The 17,384-nt window shown below is 42.7% G+C and overlaps 1 protein-coding gene across 4 annotated transcripts in view; it reads right to left on the bottom strand.

Annotated features, from left to right (window-relative positions):
- The window catches only part of ENPP1 (ectonucleotide pyrophosphatase/phosphodiesterase 1), a 61,657-nt gene extending 44,665 nt beyond the window's left edge, over nucleotides 1–16,992 (bottom strand). The window contains exons 1-2 of one of the 4 annotated variants that reach the window (XM_074862531.1): nucleotides 16,798–16,907; nucleotides 16,115–16,206 (exon numbers count right to left, since the gene is read on the bottom strand). Coding sequence is in view for 2 of the 4 variants with exons in the window: in XM_074862529.1 (XP_074718630.1) it covers nucleotides 16,798–16,992 (195 nt within the window). In the remaining 2 variants the exon portion in view is untranslated. Of the gene's footprint in view, nucleotides 1–2,328; nucleotides 2,358–3,234; nucleotides 3,284–16,114; nucleotides 16,207–16,797 lie in introns of those variants that run through there. The other 3 variants (XM_074862530.1, XM_074862529.1, XM_074862532.1) reach the window with 3 other exon arrangements.
- Between the last annotated feature and the right edge of the window lie 392 nt (nucleotides 16,993–17,384).

Genomic DNA, 17,384 nt, shown 5'->3' with positions numbered 1-17,384 from the left:
ATTTATGTTGTTTCTAACAAATATACAGTTCATTATACAATTTTGTTCACTAAGCAGTTAATGAAGACAGTAAGAAGTTTCTGGAATGTGCAGCATTGAAATTCAGGTATTATTTTGGACTTTGAAGTGCAGTATTAATCAATATCAAAAATATTACATATATAGCATTCGTAAAAAAGGGAATTCTAGACTGGACCTGATGAAACTTTGGTCTAGAATTCTGAACCAGGCAAGTCTGGAATCTTAGATTTTTCAATGTAATAGAAATAAGTACTTTTTGAGTTCAAATCTATCTTTGAATTGACAAGGAAAGAAGGAGAAAAACTCTAGCATTATCGGTGCACACAGATACACTACAACTGACAGAAAGGTGCAAGTCTCCATTAATTCAGCTGTCAAGAATAAACACAACTGCTAGAGCTCTGTACTTGCCTTTTTTATTTTTAACAGCATACTAACATGTGCAGTATCAACAACATTTTCTGTTAAGTCAGTATCAACAGTATTATCTTCCACATAAATTAATCTGGACCTTTGAAATATAACCTAGATGAGAGCACGTGCACAGCTAGGTAGGTAGCACATCAAACACAAGATGCCAAAGCCCAGCAAAATCAATGGAGACAGCAAATCCTGTTATTGTCCTAATTAAATTACGAATTGGTTTGTTTTTAAAAAGCCAACTTGAGAGCATTTTATTTAAGGGTGATGATATATTGCTTCTCTACTCCCACCAGGTCCTGCTACTAAGATCAAAGAGCAGAATGTCCTCTGACAAGTAACCACAAACACACTTTAAAGCAAACAAAAACCACATCTACTCTATCCATAAGAGCTTTATTCTCATCTCTTCAAATAGCTACGTGACCTATGGGACTTATGACACCTAAGACATCCTTGTAATGAAAACACTGCAGTGCCACTAAATGGACTAATAATATTCCTTTATGGAGCTTCAGTGTAGGTAATGCATGTTTAAAACCAAGGAATTTGTGACACCAAATTAATATAAAATCTAAATAAAACCCACTCCAAAGTGGTAGCATTATAATACTTCCCAGCTAAAATTGGTAAATTCTCACTAAAGTTTTCACAAATAATTCCTGAGATTTTGGCACCAAATGTTACAAAATCAGTTTTGTATTGTATTCCAGATTTTCAGTTTTACACTTCCCAGAACATAATTAATTTCAACAAGCAAAAACATGAAAGGATTATGTTCACTGAGGCATATGAATGTTCTTTTGAGTAGGAAATACAACAAAATGGTAATGCTACTTGATGCAGTAGTGCAACTTGTGTTTCCCGCAACTAATACTCCAGAAACCTCATAGCATTACAAACCACGGCATACTACAAACCAGTTCAATTCTCAAATTTCTTATATATACATAAGGGAAAACACGGTCCAGGACCTTACCTGATATACTATGTCCACCTGTAATAAATGAAGATCTGGGAACTTCTATTGACTCATTACATCCAAGCCTTTGCTTTCTTAACATTAGCCCCACTACTTTAAATTTTGTTCTTAAAAATATTTTACTGCAAAATACTAAAGCTTCCCCCCCGCTTTTTTTTTTTTTTATTCTTTCTTTCTCTGACATTTAATAAAGAAGATTCACAAAAATGGCAAGCTTAGAGGTAAAGTATTTGACAATGTTCTGAGACAGCCAACCTCATGTAGTGGACTATACCTTGCAATTACAGTTTAGCGTTTAAGGCTTTGAATCAAAGCTTTATCTTGAGCCTGAATGACTTCAGTCACATAGACATTATCCATGCAAATTGAACAAGTGTTCAGCTGGAACAATGTGGAGCAACTAATACTGGCCAAGAGCAGCAGCAGTCCTGACTAGGCACAGTAAGAGGTGTTGCACTAGTAGTTGCTCTATTGTCAGTGGAAAGGCTCTAAGATTACCAGCTCTGCAAATGACAAGGAATATTCAAACTAGCTTTAAAGGTCACCCAGGTACAGAAAGTCATCTTGCTGCTGCAGCTCAAATGTGGACTAATTTACTTTGCTTCTTGCTATATGGGACCTTGTTGCAGCAGGTAGGTTACTACTATAACCTGAAATATTTTACATACAGGTAGCTCAGGTTTGGCATGTTGCAGTCTGCTGTGTAAAGATTATATATTTTTTTAATCTATATAAAGACAAGTAGCTGCACATGTAGTTTAAGGTTTACTATCAAGAACCTTATTAGAACCCTGCAGCATCCTGCTGCAAGCAGACTCAAATCTCTAGCTACTACCACACTGTCAACCTATCACCTGCCTTAAAGATTTAGTCTGTCTTTTTAAACAAAATGAGAAAAATCTTACCTGTTCTCTCTCTCTCCCATAGTCTTCCCCTCAAAAGAGAAAGGTGCAATTAAGAAAGAGTATGGGAATCCAACATTTAGTAAGAAGGCAAATAAAATTAAAGAACCCAGCCTTGTTATACACAGAAGTAGCACATGAATTTTTTATGATCTGTAACTTGAGAGATTGCTAGGACAAAATGTCAGATATGGTTTTAATATAGTATCTGAGAAAAGTTTTTAAACCAACACAGTAACAAATGCAGAGAAGAAAGTGTCCTTCTTTGTTTTAAAAATATTTTTCAGAAAGTTTGTTTTGGAATCAAAAACCATTGTCATCTAGGGATGAATCTCTGTCCCATCACTGCTTCCTTTACGTGGGAGGAAGCAATAAAAGCTCTGCTTTGTAAACATTATAGTGGTTGGGAATAGGTGGTTCAGTGTCTGGAAAACTGCAATCCTGAAAACATTTCAAAAGCCTTTTATTTTGAGCTGGGCAGATGGAAATATGATAACATGGTTAGAGAGCAGAATCATTTCCGTCACTCATCTCTAGAACTGCAGTTGAAGAGAATTTCTCAGAGGTGACTTGAGGGAGCTGGAAGGGCCACCAAGCACGCAGGCTGCAGACACTGGATCCCAAAGAGACTTGTCAACTGTACGTGTCTTAGCAACATACAAAGAAATCTCTCACTAACCTTAGCTAGTGTCACCTTTCCTTTACCATCTTATTTTACTCTTCCCTGGCACAGTCAATGCTACTGCCCCTTCCTTTTCACTCTTCCCTAACTCTGTCCATCTCCCCTACTCCTGCTCTACTCTTCTGTTCTCCTTTTTCTTTGCAAAGAATGCATTGATATTTCTTTTAAGGAATAATCATTCTGAGTTAAGTTTCTTTCTGTGTTGATCTTCCTCACTCTTTGCCTACCATGTACTCAGTTGCTTTCCATCTTCCTTTCTTCATCCCTGGTGTTCCGAGGCCAACAAAACTTGTCACTCCAAAGTTTAAGGCATCCATTAACAGCTACACATTAACAAAGAAGCAATGCAAAGTAATGGTTTTCCATTCTCATCTCCATGATTGACTCCCACAGTTGTGTCATGTCTATCCACGAAGGGAGAACATCTAGACCGGGTCTGTAGGGCCAGTATTACAAAAACCCCATGGAATTTTCCAAAAACACTGAGGACTGTGAAGGGCATGCTATGTTTTCACTGGTTTGTGCATCTAGAATAGATGACTAACTACCTGGACCTTAGCACTGAAATATCCTTGACAAAAACCGTGATCTGCAAAAATGTAAAGAACACAATAATAAATAATGAATTGCAAATAAGAATGAAGTTGCCTTCTGCCTTTAAAAGGGCATTGTTAAAAATGCAGAAAGCACACTGTACAGAGGAAAAAAAATCTTATCTACACTTGCCAGGGGAAGTGGAACACTTATTCATACTTGTAAAAAGTTATTTTTAAACAGGGATAACCCCAAGAGATCAGTTTTATTCAAAAGAAGGGGAAACTTAATGAAGTTTACTTAACTGAAAGGTGGATACGTCACTCACACCAGTACAGCTGTATACCTAAATATATCACATTTAAAAAAAAAGTTATCAGCACTGAAACAAGTGCACCACCTACTTCTTGCACCACTCATCTCTTCTTTCCACGTTTGCAAATATTTTTATGCTCTTCAAAGATTTGCTTCTGTTGATCCACATTCCACACCTAGAGCTCAGGAGGAAGAAGAGAGCTACTGAGGCAGCAGGTTCTGGTTGTCCTGAAACACTGAAGGTGACCGACTATCCCAAAGTCAGCGGATAGAAAAGCTGGAGCTTATGTCCAAAACCTTTTCAGAGCTAAAAAGAAGATTTACTCTAAAAACATATAGGGATTATTGTTTTTCTTCTCAAAGCAGCACACAGAAGGTCAACTCTCGCTGTTTCTGTTGGATGTTCCCAAAAGTGTTATTGAATACTATTGCAACCTAAGGTCATTTGAAGGACAAGACTGTTTTAAAGGTAGCTCACACCACTGTAAGATATTATAAAAAGCCTTCACAAAGCTTATCAAAGAGTGATAACTGTTCATTCAGCAGGGAATTATCAGCAGAAGATACTATCATACTATAGATCTCTAAATACCTTCCAAAACTATTCAAGCATCTGTTTTTTAACAAGAAAGAGACAGATAGAACAGAGTTGCCACCTGTCAGCTAAGATCTAAAATATTTTTGTTGTTTTTTGCTTGTCCAACTGCATAAATACATATTCTCCTGGAAGGCATTAACACATGAACTGTTATCAAAGCACACACATTTTACACTGGCTGTTTTGTTTTTCAATGCATTTTACATCACGGAAGAATTTAGAGAGAAACTAAAGTACAACTATATGCTAGCCAAAAAGAAGAGAAAATACAACTTCTGGTTGGATTCCCAGAAAACAGATAGCAGCTGACCCTGCTATTTAATCTGCAGGTAGGTTTTTGTAAAAACTTAAGAATAACCAGGACTGACAAACTGATCTTTATTTACAAGGGAAAAAAGTGATATTGTGCTTTCAAACACAATTCTTTTATTCAGCACAGCAGACTACAAACACAGAACAAAGACCACCACATGCCATCTGCTTTAGTGACAACCACATATGAATACACGGTAACACAGAAAGAGAAGAAACTGTCAGTATTATGCCAAGTCAAAACTACTGTTCAAGCAAGTTGCACTTGAGCCGTGAATAAAAGCAAAACAGGAGAAGAAAATATGGCCTTGAGCCATCTTCATGCTCTTCCTATTCCAAAAATCCCTTTTCAAGAATAAAGATAAAGCCCTTCCAATTTATAATGCTGTCATGAGAGTTGCAACAATAACAGTGTAAAAAGGGGGCTACTTCTACTGGGTACCATAATATCACTAAATATACCAAGTAAGCCTATATTCACCTCCATTTTTCCCCAGCATCATGACAGTAACATTCAGCTAGGCAGGAATCACAGAATCATCTAGGTTGGAAAAGACCTTGAAGATCATCTAGTCCAACCGTTAACCTAACACTGACAGCTCCCAACTACACCATATCCCTCAGCGCTATGTCAACCACACTCTTAAACACCTCCAGGGATGGGGACTCCACCACCTCCCTGGGCAGCCCATTCCAACGCCTAACAATCCGTTCTGCAAAGAAATGCTTCCTAATATCTAGTCTAAACCTTCCCTGGCGCAACTTGAGGCCATCCCCTCTAGTCCTATCGCTTGTTACTTGGTTAAAGAGACTCATCCCCATCTCCCTGCAACCTCTTTCAGGTAGCTGTAGAGGCCGATGAGGTCTCCCCTCAGCCTCCTCTTCTCCAGACTAAACAACCCCAGTTCCCTCAGCTGCTCCTCATAAGACCTGTGCTCCAGACCCTTCACCAGCTTCGTTGCCCTTCTCTGGACACGCTCGAGTAATTCAACGTCCTTTTTGTAGTGAGGGGCCCAAAACTGAACACAGGAATCAAGGTGTGGCCTCACCAGTGCCAAGTACAGGGGCAAGATCACCTCCCTGTCCCTGCTGGCCATGCTATTTCTGGTGCAAGCCAGGATACCATTGGCCTTCTTGGCCACCTGGGCACACTGCTGGCTCATGTTCAGCCAGCTGTCAATCAACACCCCCAGGTCCCTCTCTGACTGGCAGCTCTCCAGCCACTCCTCCCCAAGCCTGTAGCACTGCTGGGGGTTGTTGTGGCCCAAGTGCAGCACCTGGCATTTGGCCTTATTGAAACTCATCCAGTTGGCCTTAGCCCATCGCTCCAGCCTGTCCAGGTCTCTCTGCAGAGCCTCCCTACCCTCGAGCAGATCAACACTCCCACCCAACTTGGTGTCATCTGCAAACTTAGTGAGGGTGCACTCGGTCCCCTCATCTAGGTCATCAATAAAGATGTTCAACAGGAGCAGCCCCAAAACTGAGCCCTGGGGGACACCACTCGTGACCGGCCGCCAACTGGATTTAACTCCGTTCACCACAACTCTTTGTGCCCGGCCATCCAGCCAGTTTTTTACCCGGTAAAGCGTGTGCCCATCCAAGCCACGAGCAGCCAGTTTTGCCAGGAGAATGCTGTGGGAAATGGTGTCAAAGGCTTTACTGAAGTCAAGGTAAACAACATCCACAGCCTTTCCCTCATCCAATAAGCAGGTCGCCCTGTCATAGAAGGAGATCAGGTTTTTCAGGCAGGACCTGCCTTTCATAAACCCATGCTGACTGGGCCTGATCATCTGGTTGTCCATTATATGACTTTTAATGGCACTCAAGATGATCTGCTCCATGACCTTCCCTAGCACCGAGGTCAGACTGACAGGTCTATAGTTTCCTGGATTGTCCTTTCTGCCTTTCTTGTAGATGGGTGTCACATTTGCCACCCTCCAGTCCAATGGGACCTCCCCAGTTAGCCATGATTTCAGTTAAATCATGGAAAGCGGCTTGGCGAGCACATCTGCCAACTCCTTCAGCACCCTTGGGTGTAACCCATCCGGTCCCACAGACTTGTGTGCATCCAAGGGGCGTAGCAGGTCTCTGACCACCTCCTCTTCAGCTGTGCTGACCTCAGTCTGCTTCCCCTCCCCATCTCCCAGCTCATGAGGCTGGGTGTCCAGGGAACAGCCAGTTCCACTGCTAAAGACTGAGGCAAAGTAGGCATTGAGCACCTCAGCCTTTTCCTCATCCTTAGTTACCATGTTTCCCTCTGCATCCAATAAAGGAGGGAGATTTTCCCTAATCCTCCTTTTGCTGTTAACGAATTTATGCAAACATTTTTTTATTATCCTTAACAGCTGTAGCCAAGTTGAGCTCTAGCTGTGCTTTGGCTCTCCTAATGTTCTCCCTGCATAACTTCACTACATCTTTATAGTCTTCATGAGAGACCTGGCCCCTCTTCCAAAGGCAATAGATTCTCCTTTTGTCCTTGAGATCCAGCCAAAGATCCCTGTTTAGCCAGGCTGGTCTCCTTCCCTGACTGCTTGTTTTTCAGCACACGGGAACAGCCTGCTCCTGTGCCTTTAAGACTTTGCTCTTGAAGTATGTCCAGCCTTCCTGGACTCCCATATCCTTCAAGGCAGCCTCCCAATGGATTTTGTTAATCAGTCTTTTGAACAAGTTAAAGTTAGCCCTCCGGAAGTCTAAGGTGGCAGTTTTACTAACCCCTCTCTTTGTTTCTCCAAGGATTGAAAACTCAATCATCTCATGATCACTGCACCCTAGACAGCCTCCAACCTTTACTTCCCCCACAAGCTCTTCCCTGTTCACAAGAAGCAGGTCCAGGAGGGCACCTTCCCTGGTTGGCTCACTCACCATCCTTGTGAGGAAGTTATCCTCCACACATTCCAGGAACCTCCTGGATTGTTCCTCTCTGCTGTGCTGTGATCCCAGCAGATACCCAGGAGGTTAAAGTCCCCCACAAGAACAACAGCAAGTGACAGCGAGATTTCTCCCAACTGTTTATAGAAAGCTTCATCCACCTCACTGCTTTGGTTGGGAGGTCTATAGCAGACTCCCATAGCAAAATCTGCTTTATCAGTCCTTAACCTAATCCAAACACTCTCAACCCCGTTATTACTATACTTGATTTCTGATCTGTCATAGCATTCTCTTACATACAGGGCTACTCCACCACCTCTCCTTCCCTGTCTATCCCTCCTGAAGAGCTTGTAGCTATTGATTGCAGCACTCCAGTTGTGTAAGACACATCGACCTTAAAGAGCAAGTGGAAAAATCCTGTAAAACTCTAAAAATGTAAGGAGTGTCAGAAGTTGCAGAAGCACAGAGTGGTACGGGAAGAAGATGGGACGAATAATGTTTTAAAGCTATTCACTATGGGTCTTTACTAAGCATAATGGTATCAATCACAGGCACATCTTCAGCCCTGAATCCTTTGGCCATTTTCCTGAAACAAAGGCCAGGGCTGACAGAGAGGCTGTTATTTACCTCTGCACCCTTTGAATATAGTCCCTAAAAAAAACAAAAGGCAGGCTATCAAATTTTGATGCTTTACAACATGGAAACATATTTCAGCCTGAAAACACTCAGGAACTGGCCCACTTGATCATGCCAGAGACAAACAGCAGAATGGAAGATAAACAGCTGAGTTTGATTATTGACTTTTGTGCAAGCAGCTCTAACATTATACTTTTTGTTATTTTATGAACAACAAACAAACAAAAAACCTTTAACACATACTTGTACCCAAATACTACCACATATTAGAAGGCAATTATATAGGTTGACTTGCCTAGATGCCATTACACAGCAGAACTAGGACAAGGTTCACACTCATCTTTCTTCAGAAATGCAAACATTAAATCTTTTCTCATTGTTTCCCTTTTCCTCCATAGCTAACTTATTCAGTGTTGAACAGTTAAACAATAGCCTATCTGCCTAAAGTCTTTATTTTTAATATTTTCCTTTGCCCTCTACCACATCCCATTTACAACAAAATCTACTGCTGTCTTATAAGTACACTTAAAGGAAACTTTTTATACAGTTGACCTGTACAACACCTGTGCAGAAAAGTATTTTTTGCTTTTCAGTGCAGAAAGTTTATTTTTACTTTGTTTTGATATATTTCCTGTCCTATATTCAAAATAGCATTCCAATATTGATCACTGTAAAATAGCTTCTCTGAAAAATCCTATCTACTACAGTTTCATCCAAATTCCATCAGACAGAAAATTCTTTAAAACAAGTATTTATCCACTGCCCATAGCATATGGTCACAGTGATGTTTGCCAATATATTAATTTCTAATACCAGCTCCAAGGTGAGAAACTTTTCATACCTTTCATGTTTTCAAAGCCTTTAATTTGTTCCATTCCTCCTTTCAGCTGAAAGCAACAAAAACATAGCTTACACAGCAACTCAAATCAGAACAATTCACTCCTTGTGTAATTCTACTGATATTAGTGAAAGAATGCCAAGGAAAAATTTTGAAGAACCAGAGTTGGAAGGAAGCCTTGCATAATTTTTATATCTTTGGCCTTGCCTGAAATCCAACAGTTTTAGCACAACAACTAAGTTATTCTGAATTCAAGTTAATAATTATCTCTACAGAAAGTCTATCAATTGAAACTGTTAATGTATTCCTTATTATTTTAGTATCTGAAAGCCTTGCAGAACTACATGGAGGTGGTGTTCAGACCAAAGGCACACTTTCCCCCTCCCAGGAGTTTGGCTGCCTGTGTTTGTGGACAGTTCTCCAATTCTCTTTCAGCTGTTGAGAGCACTTTTTGGGAAACCTCAACCAGCCTTGAAGGCAGCTCTTCAACAAAAAGCTAGAGGAAGCCTCAGCAGAGTCACTCCCTCACCTTGTTTCAGCCAGCACTTGCCACTGTCCCCTGTCTGAGCTCTGTCACAGCCACACTGAAGCCACTTGTCCATCCTGGACAAGCACCCTATTGACCCTGACCCTAACTCACAGACTTTACTTTCTTCCTTGACCTTGGACCAGCAATCTAGACCATTGGCTGAACCTGGTTAGCATCCCCAAACCTGCTTTGCTCACCTTGCTCAGGTATGGTGAGACTGTCCCTTTTCAATGAGGCCATTGCCTGTGTCTGCTCCGTTACCACACCTAGATACAGTTTTACCTTCTCTTTCAGCACAACCTACCCTCATCTGGTGCTTGACAGGTAGGCAAAGACTATTACTGCAAAATTAAAGTAATGAAAACCCTAAGGTGTGGATAGTGTCAGAGCTCTGAATGCTCGAGCAGGAAGCTTGAGCACGTGACACTAATCACGGTCCCAGTCACTCGTTTGTTTTGCCTGATGGACAAAATGGCTGATCCTAGCACACTACAGCCTCATCCCTCATCAGATAATCTACACTCAAATTCCTAGGCACAACATGGATGTTTTCAGGCAGGGAACCAGCCAGCAGTGTTGACAGAAGCACACAAGTCACACAGCTGGGTGTACTTCAGCCTGTTCCAAGCTTTGCACTCCAGCTGGGGCCCAGGAAGCCAGAAGCATTCACTGCTTCTGAGGGGTGACCAAAACCTCCCAGATGGCTTAAATCCTCTAGCTCAGCTACATAAGAGAGCAACACACAGCCTGCCCTACACTCCACAGTTTTGTCTATGCTGGAAGCAATACCTAAACTACCCAGCTCAAAGTGAACTGAAGTATGCTTAGCAAAGTCCCAATCACACCTTTAACTGTGACACAGCCACATTCAAAGCCAATGTAGTTTGGCAATAAAATTTAAAATGAGTTCCAAGTACAATTCCAAACAAAGGTGGTCTCTACTCTCCCTTGGGGAAGATTTTTATATAAGTGGAATTTTTTGTTGTGGGTTTTTTTGTTTGGATTCGTTTGTTTGTTTTAAGTATAAAGGCCTTGTATAAAGCTTCAATTCCTGCAAGCATTTCTTTGAATAATATTTTTTATTTCATACCAGTTTCTGTCATCTAGGGTAGGATATGCTGACTAGCTCTGTGAAGTGCAAGTAAAGCAAGAATACAAATTAACCCCGGAAATCCTTCAGAGTTAAAATGGCTGAATATTTCTTAACTTTTTATTGTATGAGATCAAGATTATGATTTTTGTCTTCGATACCCAGCATGAAGGTAACGACTTGAAGAGTAAAGAAATTGTGGGTTGACAGCTCCCGGCATATAATGAGAATTATCTGCAAAGTCTTCCTTGAAAAATGAGTTGACTGAGGAAAAACATTAGAAGTTATAATGATCTTAAAATTCACCAAAACCCAAATTTTCTTTTGATGGATTAAATTGAATAACAATGTATTTATAGCTACAATTGTATTGTAGTTAGATGCATTTAAGCAATATCAACAGCAAATGCAATACAAAAATCTTTTGTCAAACACCAGTTTTTATTGTGCCTTCAGAATTCAAAACAAGCCACCATTGGAGCTGGAGAGCTGTAATGTTGATGAAAGCCAGCAAGATACTTACTGTAAAACATCCTTGTTTCCAAACATTGGAATAGAGCTTCCTACAAAATATTAAAATATTGGAGATTGGCCAAGAACTGCTGCAACATTTCTGAACCCAAAGAGCTTCAAGGTCTATTTAAACTATGGCCATCCTGTCACTGTCATTTTTTTACTTCATATTTCACCAGAAAATATTTGATGCCAAAAAAAATTAAATTGCATAACAGTCAGCTACTTTAATATTACTCGTTAAACTGTGTGGAGTTTCTTGGAACACAGAAGTCCCACCTAAGCTCAAACCAGCACTCTCACAGGAGAAAGTCATTTCAGCAAGGACTACTTTCCGATACTGAAAAAGAAGAAAAAGGGCAAAACAGTACAAAAAAGGCTAAAATGGAAAGATTTGCTGAGGGCCAGAAAAGATTAGAGGAAAGACTGAACATGGCACCCAGGTCTCACAAACTCAGGGACAAAGTACAGTGTCCTTGAATCCAGTGCTTAAGAACTGACTGATACCCACAAAAATACCCACACCAACGTTGGCTGAAGTCAATAACCATGTCCCAAATCACAGGGTTTGGGCATGAACACTTTCTTATCATTGTCTTTCCTCTCCTCACATGAGTTACATTAATTCCTGAGCCTGTATGATGAGCACAAAGGGAAAATCCATGAGTTTGGAAACAGCTTTCAACACAGTCCTTCCCCTGGGAATCAAGACCCCGTTGCAGCAACGGCAGAAGACAAAGGAGTTCATCCAGTGATCACACACCTCTCAGGAGCCTGAACTCGAGAGCAGAACACACTCTTGAAGGGTCTTGACCAACACACTACTTTGACAAGTCCAACTCATTTCTCACCTGCTCTCACTAACTGCTCCCCATCTTTCCTTCTCCAACAGCAGATGTAGAAGAGAAAGTAAGATTAAGCTGACAAGTATATTAAATAAAACAAACAGATATTTTGCAACTTTTCTGGAGAAAGAATATAGAAATGCATTATTACGAAAAAGTACTAACCTATACAAAGGTTTGGGCATCCTCAAACATATTTAGGAGGAAAACCATCTGCATTAAAACAACCAAACATGCATGCAATCTTCCAGACACCTACATAAGAAAAGGTTGTTTCCACACCTTCATCTCTGTGGGGGAAGAAAACACAAACCAAATAAAAAAACAAAAACAAGCCTACAGCTGTCTCCAAAATCCTGACACAGCACACCTATCTTTCCCTGTACGAGGAGAAAGTCAGCAGCTATGGGTTATTTTGGAAGATAGTGGTGAAAAAATTTCAGGACTCTTATCTAAAATATCTTGAAAGCCAATGGATCTCTCCTATAGTTAGATTCCCTCCTGACCACAGCAGTGGCAGATACTAGTTGAAGAGAGATACTCTTCCTTGGTCTGAGATCATCTCATTTATCATTTATGGGGGTTTGTGATTCAGATCTTACACACTTAATATTGAGACCAATGGACAGCTGGAAATGGATTTACAGTATCATAAGGCTAGAAGGGACCTCAAGAGATTTTTAGACCCGTCTCTTGCCCAAAGTTGGGTCAAAACTGAATTCAGACCTGGCTGCTCAGGGCTTTATGCTGTTGAGTCTTGAAAATTTCCAAAGGTGGAGACAACATAATCTCTCTGTGTAACCTGCTCCAACACTTCATTATCTTCACAGTGATTTTTCCCCACCATATCCACTAAGAAGCTCTTGTTTCAGTTTATTGCCACTGTCTCATTCTCCCACTGTGCACATCAGTACAGAGCCCAGTTCCATCTTCTTGATGATGTCCTCGGAAGTATGGGAAGGCTGCTGTTAGGTGCTCCCCACCCAAGCTATCTCTTCCCCATACTGAACAAGCCCAGGTCCCTCAGCCTCTCCTCATGAGGACAAGAGCTCCAGGCCCAGACCACCTTGGTGGCACTGCTGAAGTCGCTCTAGTTGGATTATCTTTCCTGTACTGGAGGGCCCCAGCCTGGACATAGTATTCCAGGTGGGATCTAACAAGTGCCGATTATAGGGAAAGAAAAAATTTCTCTTGATTTACCAGTCCCTGAATAGAGCCCAGCACACTTAACTTCCACTGCTAGATAAAGAGACAACCCAGATCAGTGCAGAGGTTCCCAAGGGCGCCATCTTTATCACGGTATCCTTCACTGGCTTCAGTTCAGTGATGATTACAGGGCCTTGTCCCACCCACTGCCTTAGTCTGATCCCCAGGCTGATAAGAAAGAGTTCACTAAACATCCAAAAGAAAAAGTAAGGAAACCTACAGGAGTGCAACCACATATCCTGGACTGCTTCTCACTGCATCTCCAACCAGCTGTAAAACACAGAGCAGCTTTCTAGGAGTAGACACCAAGAAGACTGTCTTAATGAAAAAAGTACAAGGAAAAGATAATCCCCGACATACAAAATATTTTTAAGTGTATTCCCACAGCACTTTTTAGAACTTCACAATTTATTACCTTTATGTACTCTGAAATGCTTGAGTTACTCTTTAGAGGAAACTAACATACTTTGAATGTCTCAGCCTGAACCTTACCTGGAATTTTTTGACAAATTTTTTTCATTGACAATTCTCAAGTTGCAAAAACTCCTTAGGAAATTGTCTAACAAAAGTGTCAGTTTGAAGGAGTTCTCCACTTCTGACAAAGAAAGCCTGAAACTGTCAAAAAGAAACATTGTCCATTTTGTTACTTTTCTCCTCAATGTTTAGGCTGTTATAAACCCACGGAAAAATTTATTTTAATGGAATGAGTGAATCAAACCAAAATGTAATGCCTGAGAGTCACTGGCAAGATGGAATAGAAAACCTCAAACCTAAGCAAGAGTTACACTGCTCTTGGGCAGCAGCATGCTGCTCAGTCACACAACAGCAGTGGGTGAGCCTGGAGAGACTACAGCCAGACAGCTCGTTGGGCTTTGAGGGACAAAGGTATGAGCTCAGAAAATTGGCAAGACACTAAATGAAGAGGTGTGCACAGAAATTACATAAATGGATAAAAGGATTACCATCTCTCATGATTACTCAAAAGCTGGATGTTTTCATTCCACTGTCTTGGGGAAGCACCATGGGTTACTAAATCCCCGTGGGTCTGTCCCACCATTTGCAGAATCCTCCCTGTGCAGCTGCAACAGAAGAGAATGCCTGTAGATATGAAAACCCACAGCCGAACTTAAAATGATGCCTGCCACAACTAGCACTGTTAGAAGTGGAGGTGACTCTACACCACTTCCTTATCTATTTACGTGCTCCCTCAACCAATGTGCATTCAGTTAACAACTAAATACTGCCATGTAACACAGAGGCTTCTGGAGGAACCAACAAAACCCACGGGCAGTTTGCATGGTACAACCTTTTGTAGATGGGAACTCTGCAGTTCTTCTGTATTTGGGCAAGGTTGGCTCACAGATGGAAGCTGGAAACATCAAGGCTGTGTTCACAAATTGTACAGACAATTGTACAGGTGGCAGGCACACTGACAAGAAGTGGGGAATGCAAGCAAGTCTGTACTTTCCAGAAAAAATGAAAAAAGTAATCCAAGTATTCTCCAATCACCAGAAATGCACTCATCAGTTTTTACAAAAAATTCAACATAAACTTACCTGAAACCAGATTTTTTTATCTACCCAAATAAAGGAAGCAACAGTGCATCCAACTATGATAAATGCAGGCAGAGGGAGTCTACCGATGTCTAGTCACTTTTATAGTTTCACGTGGCCCAATACAAAACACCAAGTAGAAAAGTCTACCCCTTTCTTACATTGGGATGGTATCATCAATGCATCATAAATGCATTGCCTTGTGAGAAAGAACAAATTTACATTTCCAACTCTAGTGTTCCACTTTCCAACACAATGTTTAGGTTAAATATATTCTTGTTTTACTCAATCCAATAACACCTGCAGTATTTGGAAAGTTTTTCAAGTTCTCTCTGAATACTCTAAATTATCTCTGTCCCTGCAATAGCCGAAAACAATATGGCATGGCCATTTATATTTAGAAGTCTTAAATTATTTCTGTATAGATGATGTATATTTCACTCTGACACTTTAGCACAGAATGAACATTTTACCAATTCTCAGGGAGCAGTTGTGGTTTGGAAAATAAAGACTTAATTCAGAAGAGTAACTACCTGCAAACATTTTAAACTTGTGCTCAATTCTAGTCTTTAAGTGGCTATGTATCTCTAATAATTTTATTGTATTAGAGCCTAAAAAGCTCAGACCAACAACATTAGGTTTTGAATAGGATATGACTATTTTCCACTACTACTACCCGTTCCTAAGCATGAAAAAAGCTGAGCTGTTTCCACCATCCAACTGCAATGGCTTTGATGGCAAAACTTAACCTCCTCAGAAGACAACAAAGTAATAAAACAAGCTACAAATTGCTACCTTTATTTAAGGGAACTTTTAATCAGAGTAGGTGCCAAAAAAACTTTGACATGGCAACTACCATAGATCCTTCCATGAATTTTGGTATTCTTATAATGTTCTGACAAACTTGGAAATGCAACTTACCACCCGTTATACTATAAAGTATGACCAACATGTAGTCTCTATGATAAGGCGGACTGTTCATTTGAAACAGTAACCAGATTACAAAGCTATAGGTAAATTTGGAAAGGCATCTTGATCCTTATGCTTTAATGCATTGAGAGGGCACTACTTATGGATATGTATACATGTAATAAAGTCTGCTGCAGTTCCACTGAAGCTTCCTTCCAAGAATCCTGCTGATCTTTCACTTCGATAATGATTTTAGCCTCATAATGATCACTCCAGGCAGTCTGGAAGGTCTTATTTTCACATCTCTACAGGGAGGATAATTATAATAGAGCAGCACAGCTAAAACTGGAAAGTGACCTACCTGCTAACAATGGCTTTGGCCACCGGGGCTTCCGAACCAGGGCTGAAAGTGGCTCCAAGCAGCACTTGGAGACAAACTTGCAATCCACGGTACTTCAAATTCAGCGAAAAGAAAGTTTTAACACTTCCCCTGTCCTGTCAGCTCTTGAACTCTTTTAAGCTTTTCAGCAGTATTGTCCTGTCTTAACTTGGTTTTGTCTTTCCTGGTGTGTCCCCTACACCAAACAGCTAAAACCACATGATGGAAGATGGGACAACCACGAACACTACACAAGAATCGAGACGATTCTGAACGCTGTCAAAAGCGCAGAATAAACCACCACAACAGTCACGGACCCCCCTCTCCGGCAGGTCGCTGTCTAGCAGCAGTAACGCCCGCGCAAGCGCCCCGCTCCCGCCCGACGCCAACCCCCGAGGCGGGAAGGCGGGAGCCATCCCTCAGCACGGCGGCCCCGGGCGGCCTGAGGCGCCGCCGCTGCCTGGGGCGGTTTCCCTCTCCCAGACCCCCCAGGAGGCCCTGAAGGCCCCACCACCGGCTCCCCTCCCGTCCCCGAGGGCCCGGGGTGAGGTTTGCCGGTCCCCAACCCCGCGGGGCGAAACACCTGCCCCGGGCTGCACCGCTTCCTCACGCGCCGCCGGCGAGGGCAGCCCCGGGGAAGGCCGCCCGCCGCCCCCGGCCCTTACCAGGGAGAGAACTTTGTAGGTGTTGGGGTCCTTGTTCTTGCCGCCCGGAGCTTTCTCCGGCTCCTCGGCCACCTCCATGGCCGGCAGCATGGGCACGGCCGCAGCCGGCAGCTCGCCGTCAGCCGCCCCTATCCCACCGAGGTGATGATCCTCATGGCCCTTCCCCGCCGCCGCTTGCTGCCCGTTGCCCTGCATGGTCCCCGCAGCTCTGCCCTCCACCCGCCGTGGCCACGGCTATTAATAGCGTGGCGGCCCGGCCCCGGTCCCGGCTCCAGCTCCAGCTCCAGCCCCGCCCCGCCCGGGAGGGCGGCCCCCGCTCCCCCGCCGACACCCCCGCCGGCCGCAGCGCGGAGGAGGGAGCGGGTCCTTCCCTTCCCTTCCCTTCCCTTCCCTTCCCTTCCCTTCCCGCCCGCCCCTCTCGGCCGCCCCCCACTTCCCGCCCCCTCCCTGCAGGTGAGGGCGGGCCGCGGGCGCCCCTCCCTGCGGGCAGGGCGGCGGCGGGGCAGAGCCGGGCCGGGCCGCGGGGCTGGCGGAGGGGCCGTCACATCCCGCCGCTCCAAAATAGCGGTCGGGGGAGGGCGCCGGGC

The sequence above is a fragment of the Strix uralensis genome, chromosome 3 (genome assembly GCF_047716275.1).
Source record: "Strix uralensis isolate ZFMK-TIS-50842 chromosome 3, bStrUra1, whole genome shotgun sequence".
In the NCBI taxonomy this organism is placed as follows: Eukaryota; Metazoa; Chordata; class Aves; order Strigiformes; family Strigidae; genus Strix; species Strix uralensis.
Note: the sequence above shows the minus strand (reverse complement) of the source record. Positions and strands in the feature narration are given on the sequence as shown.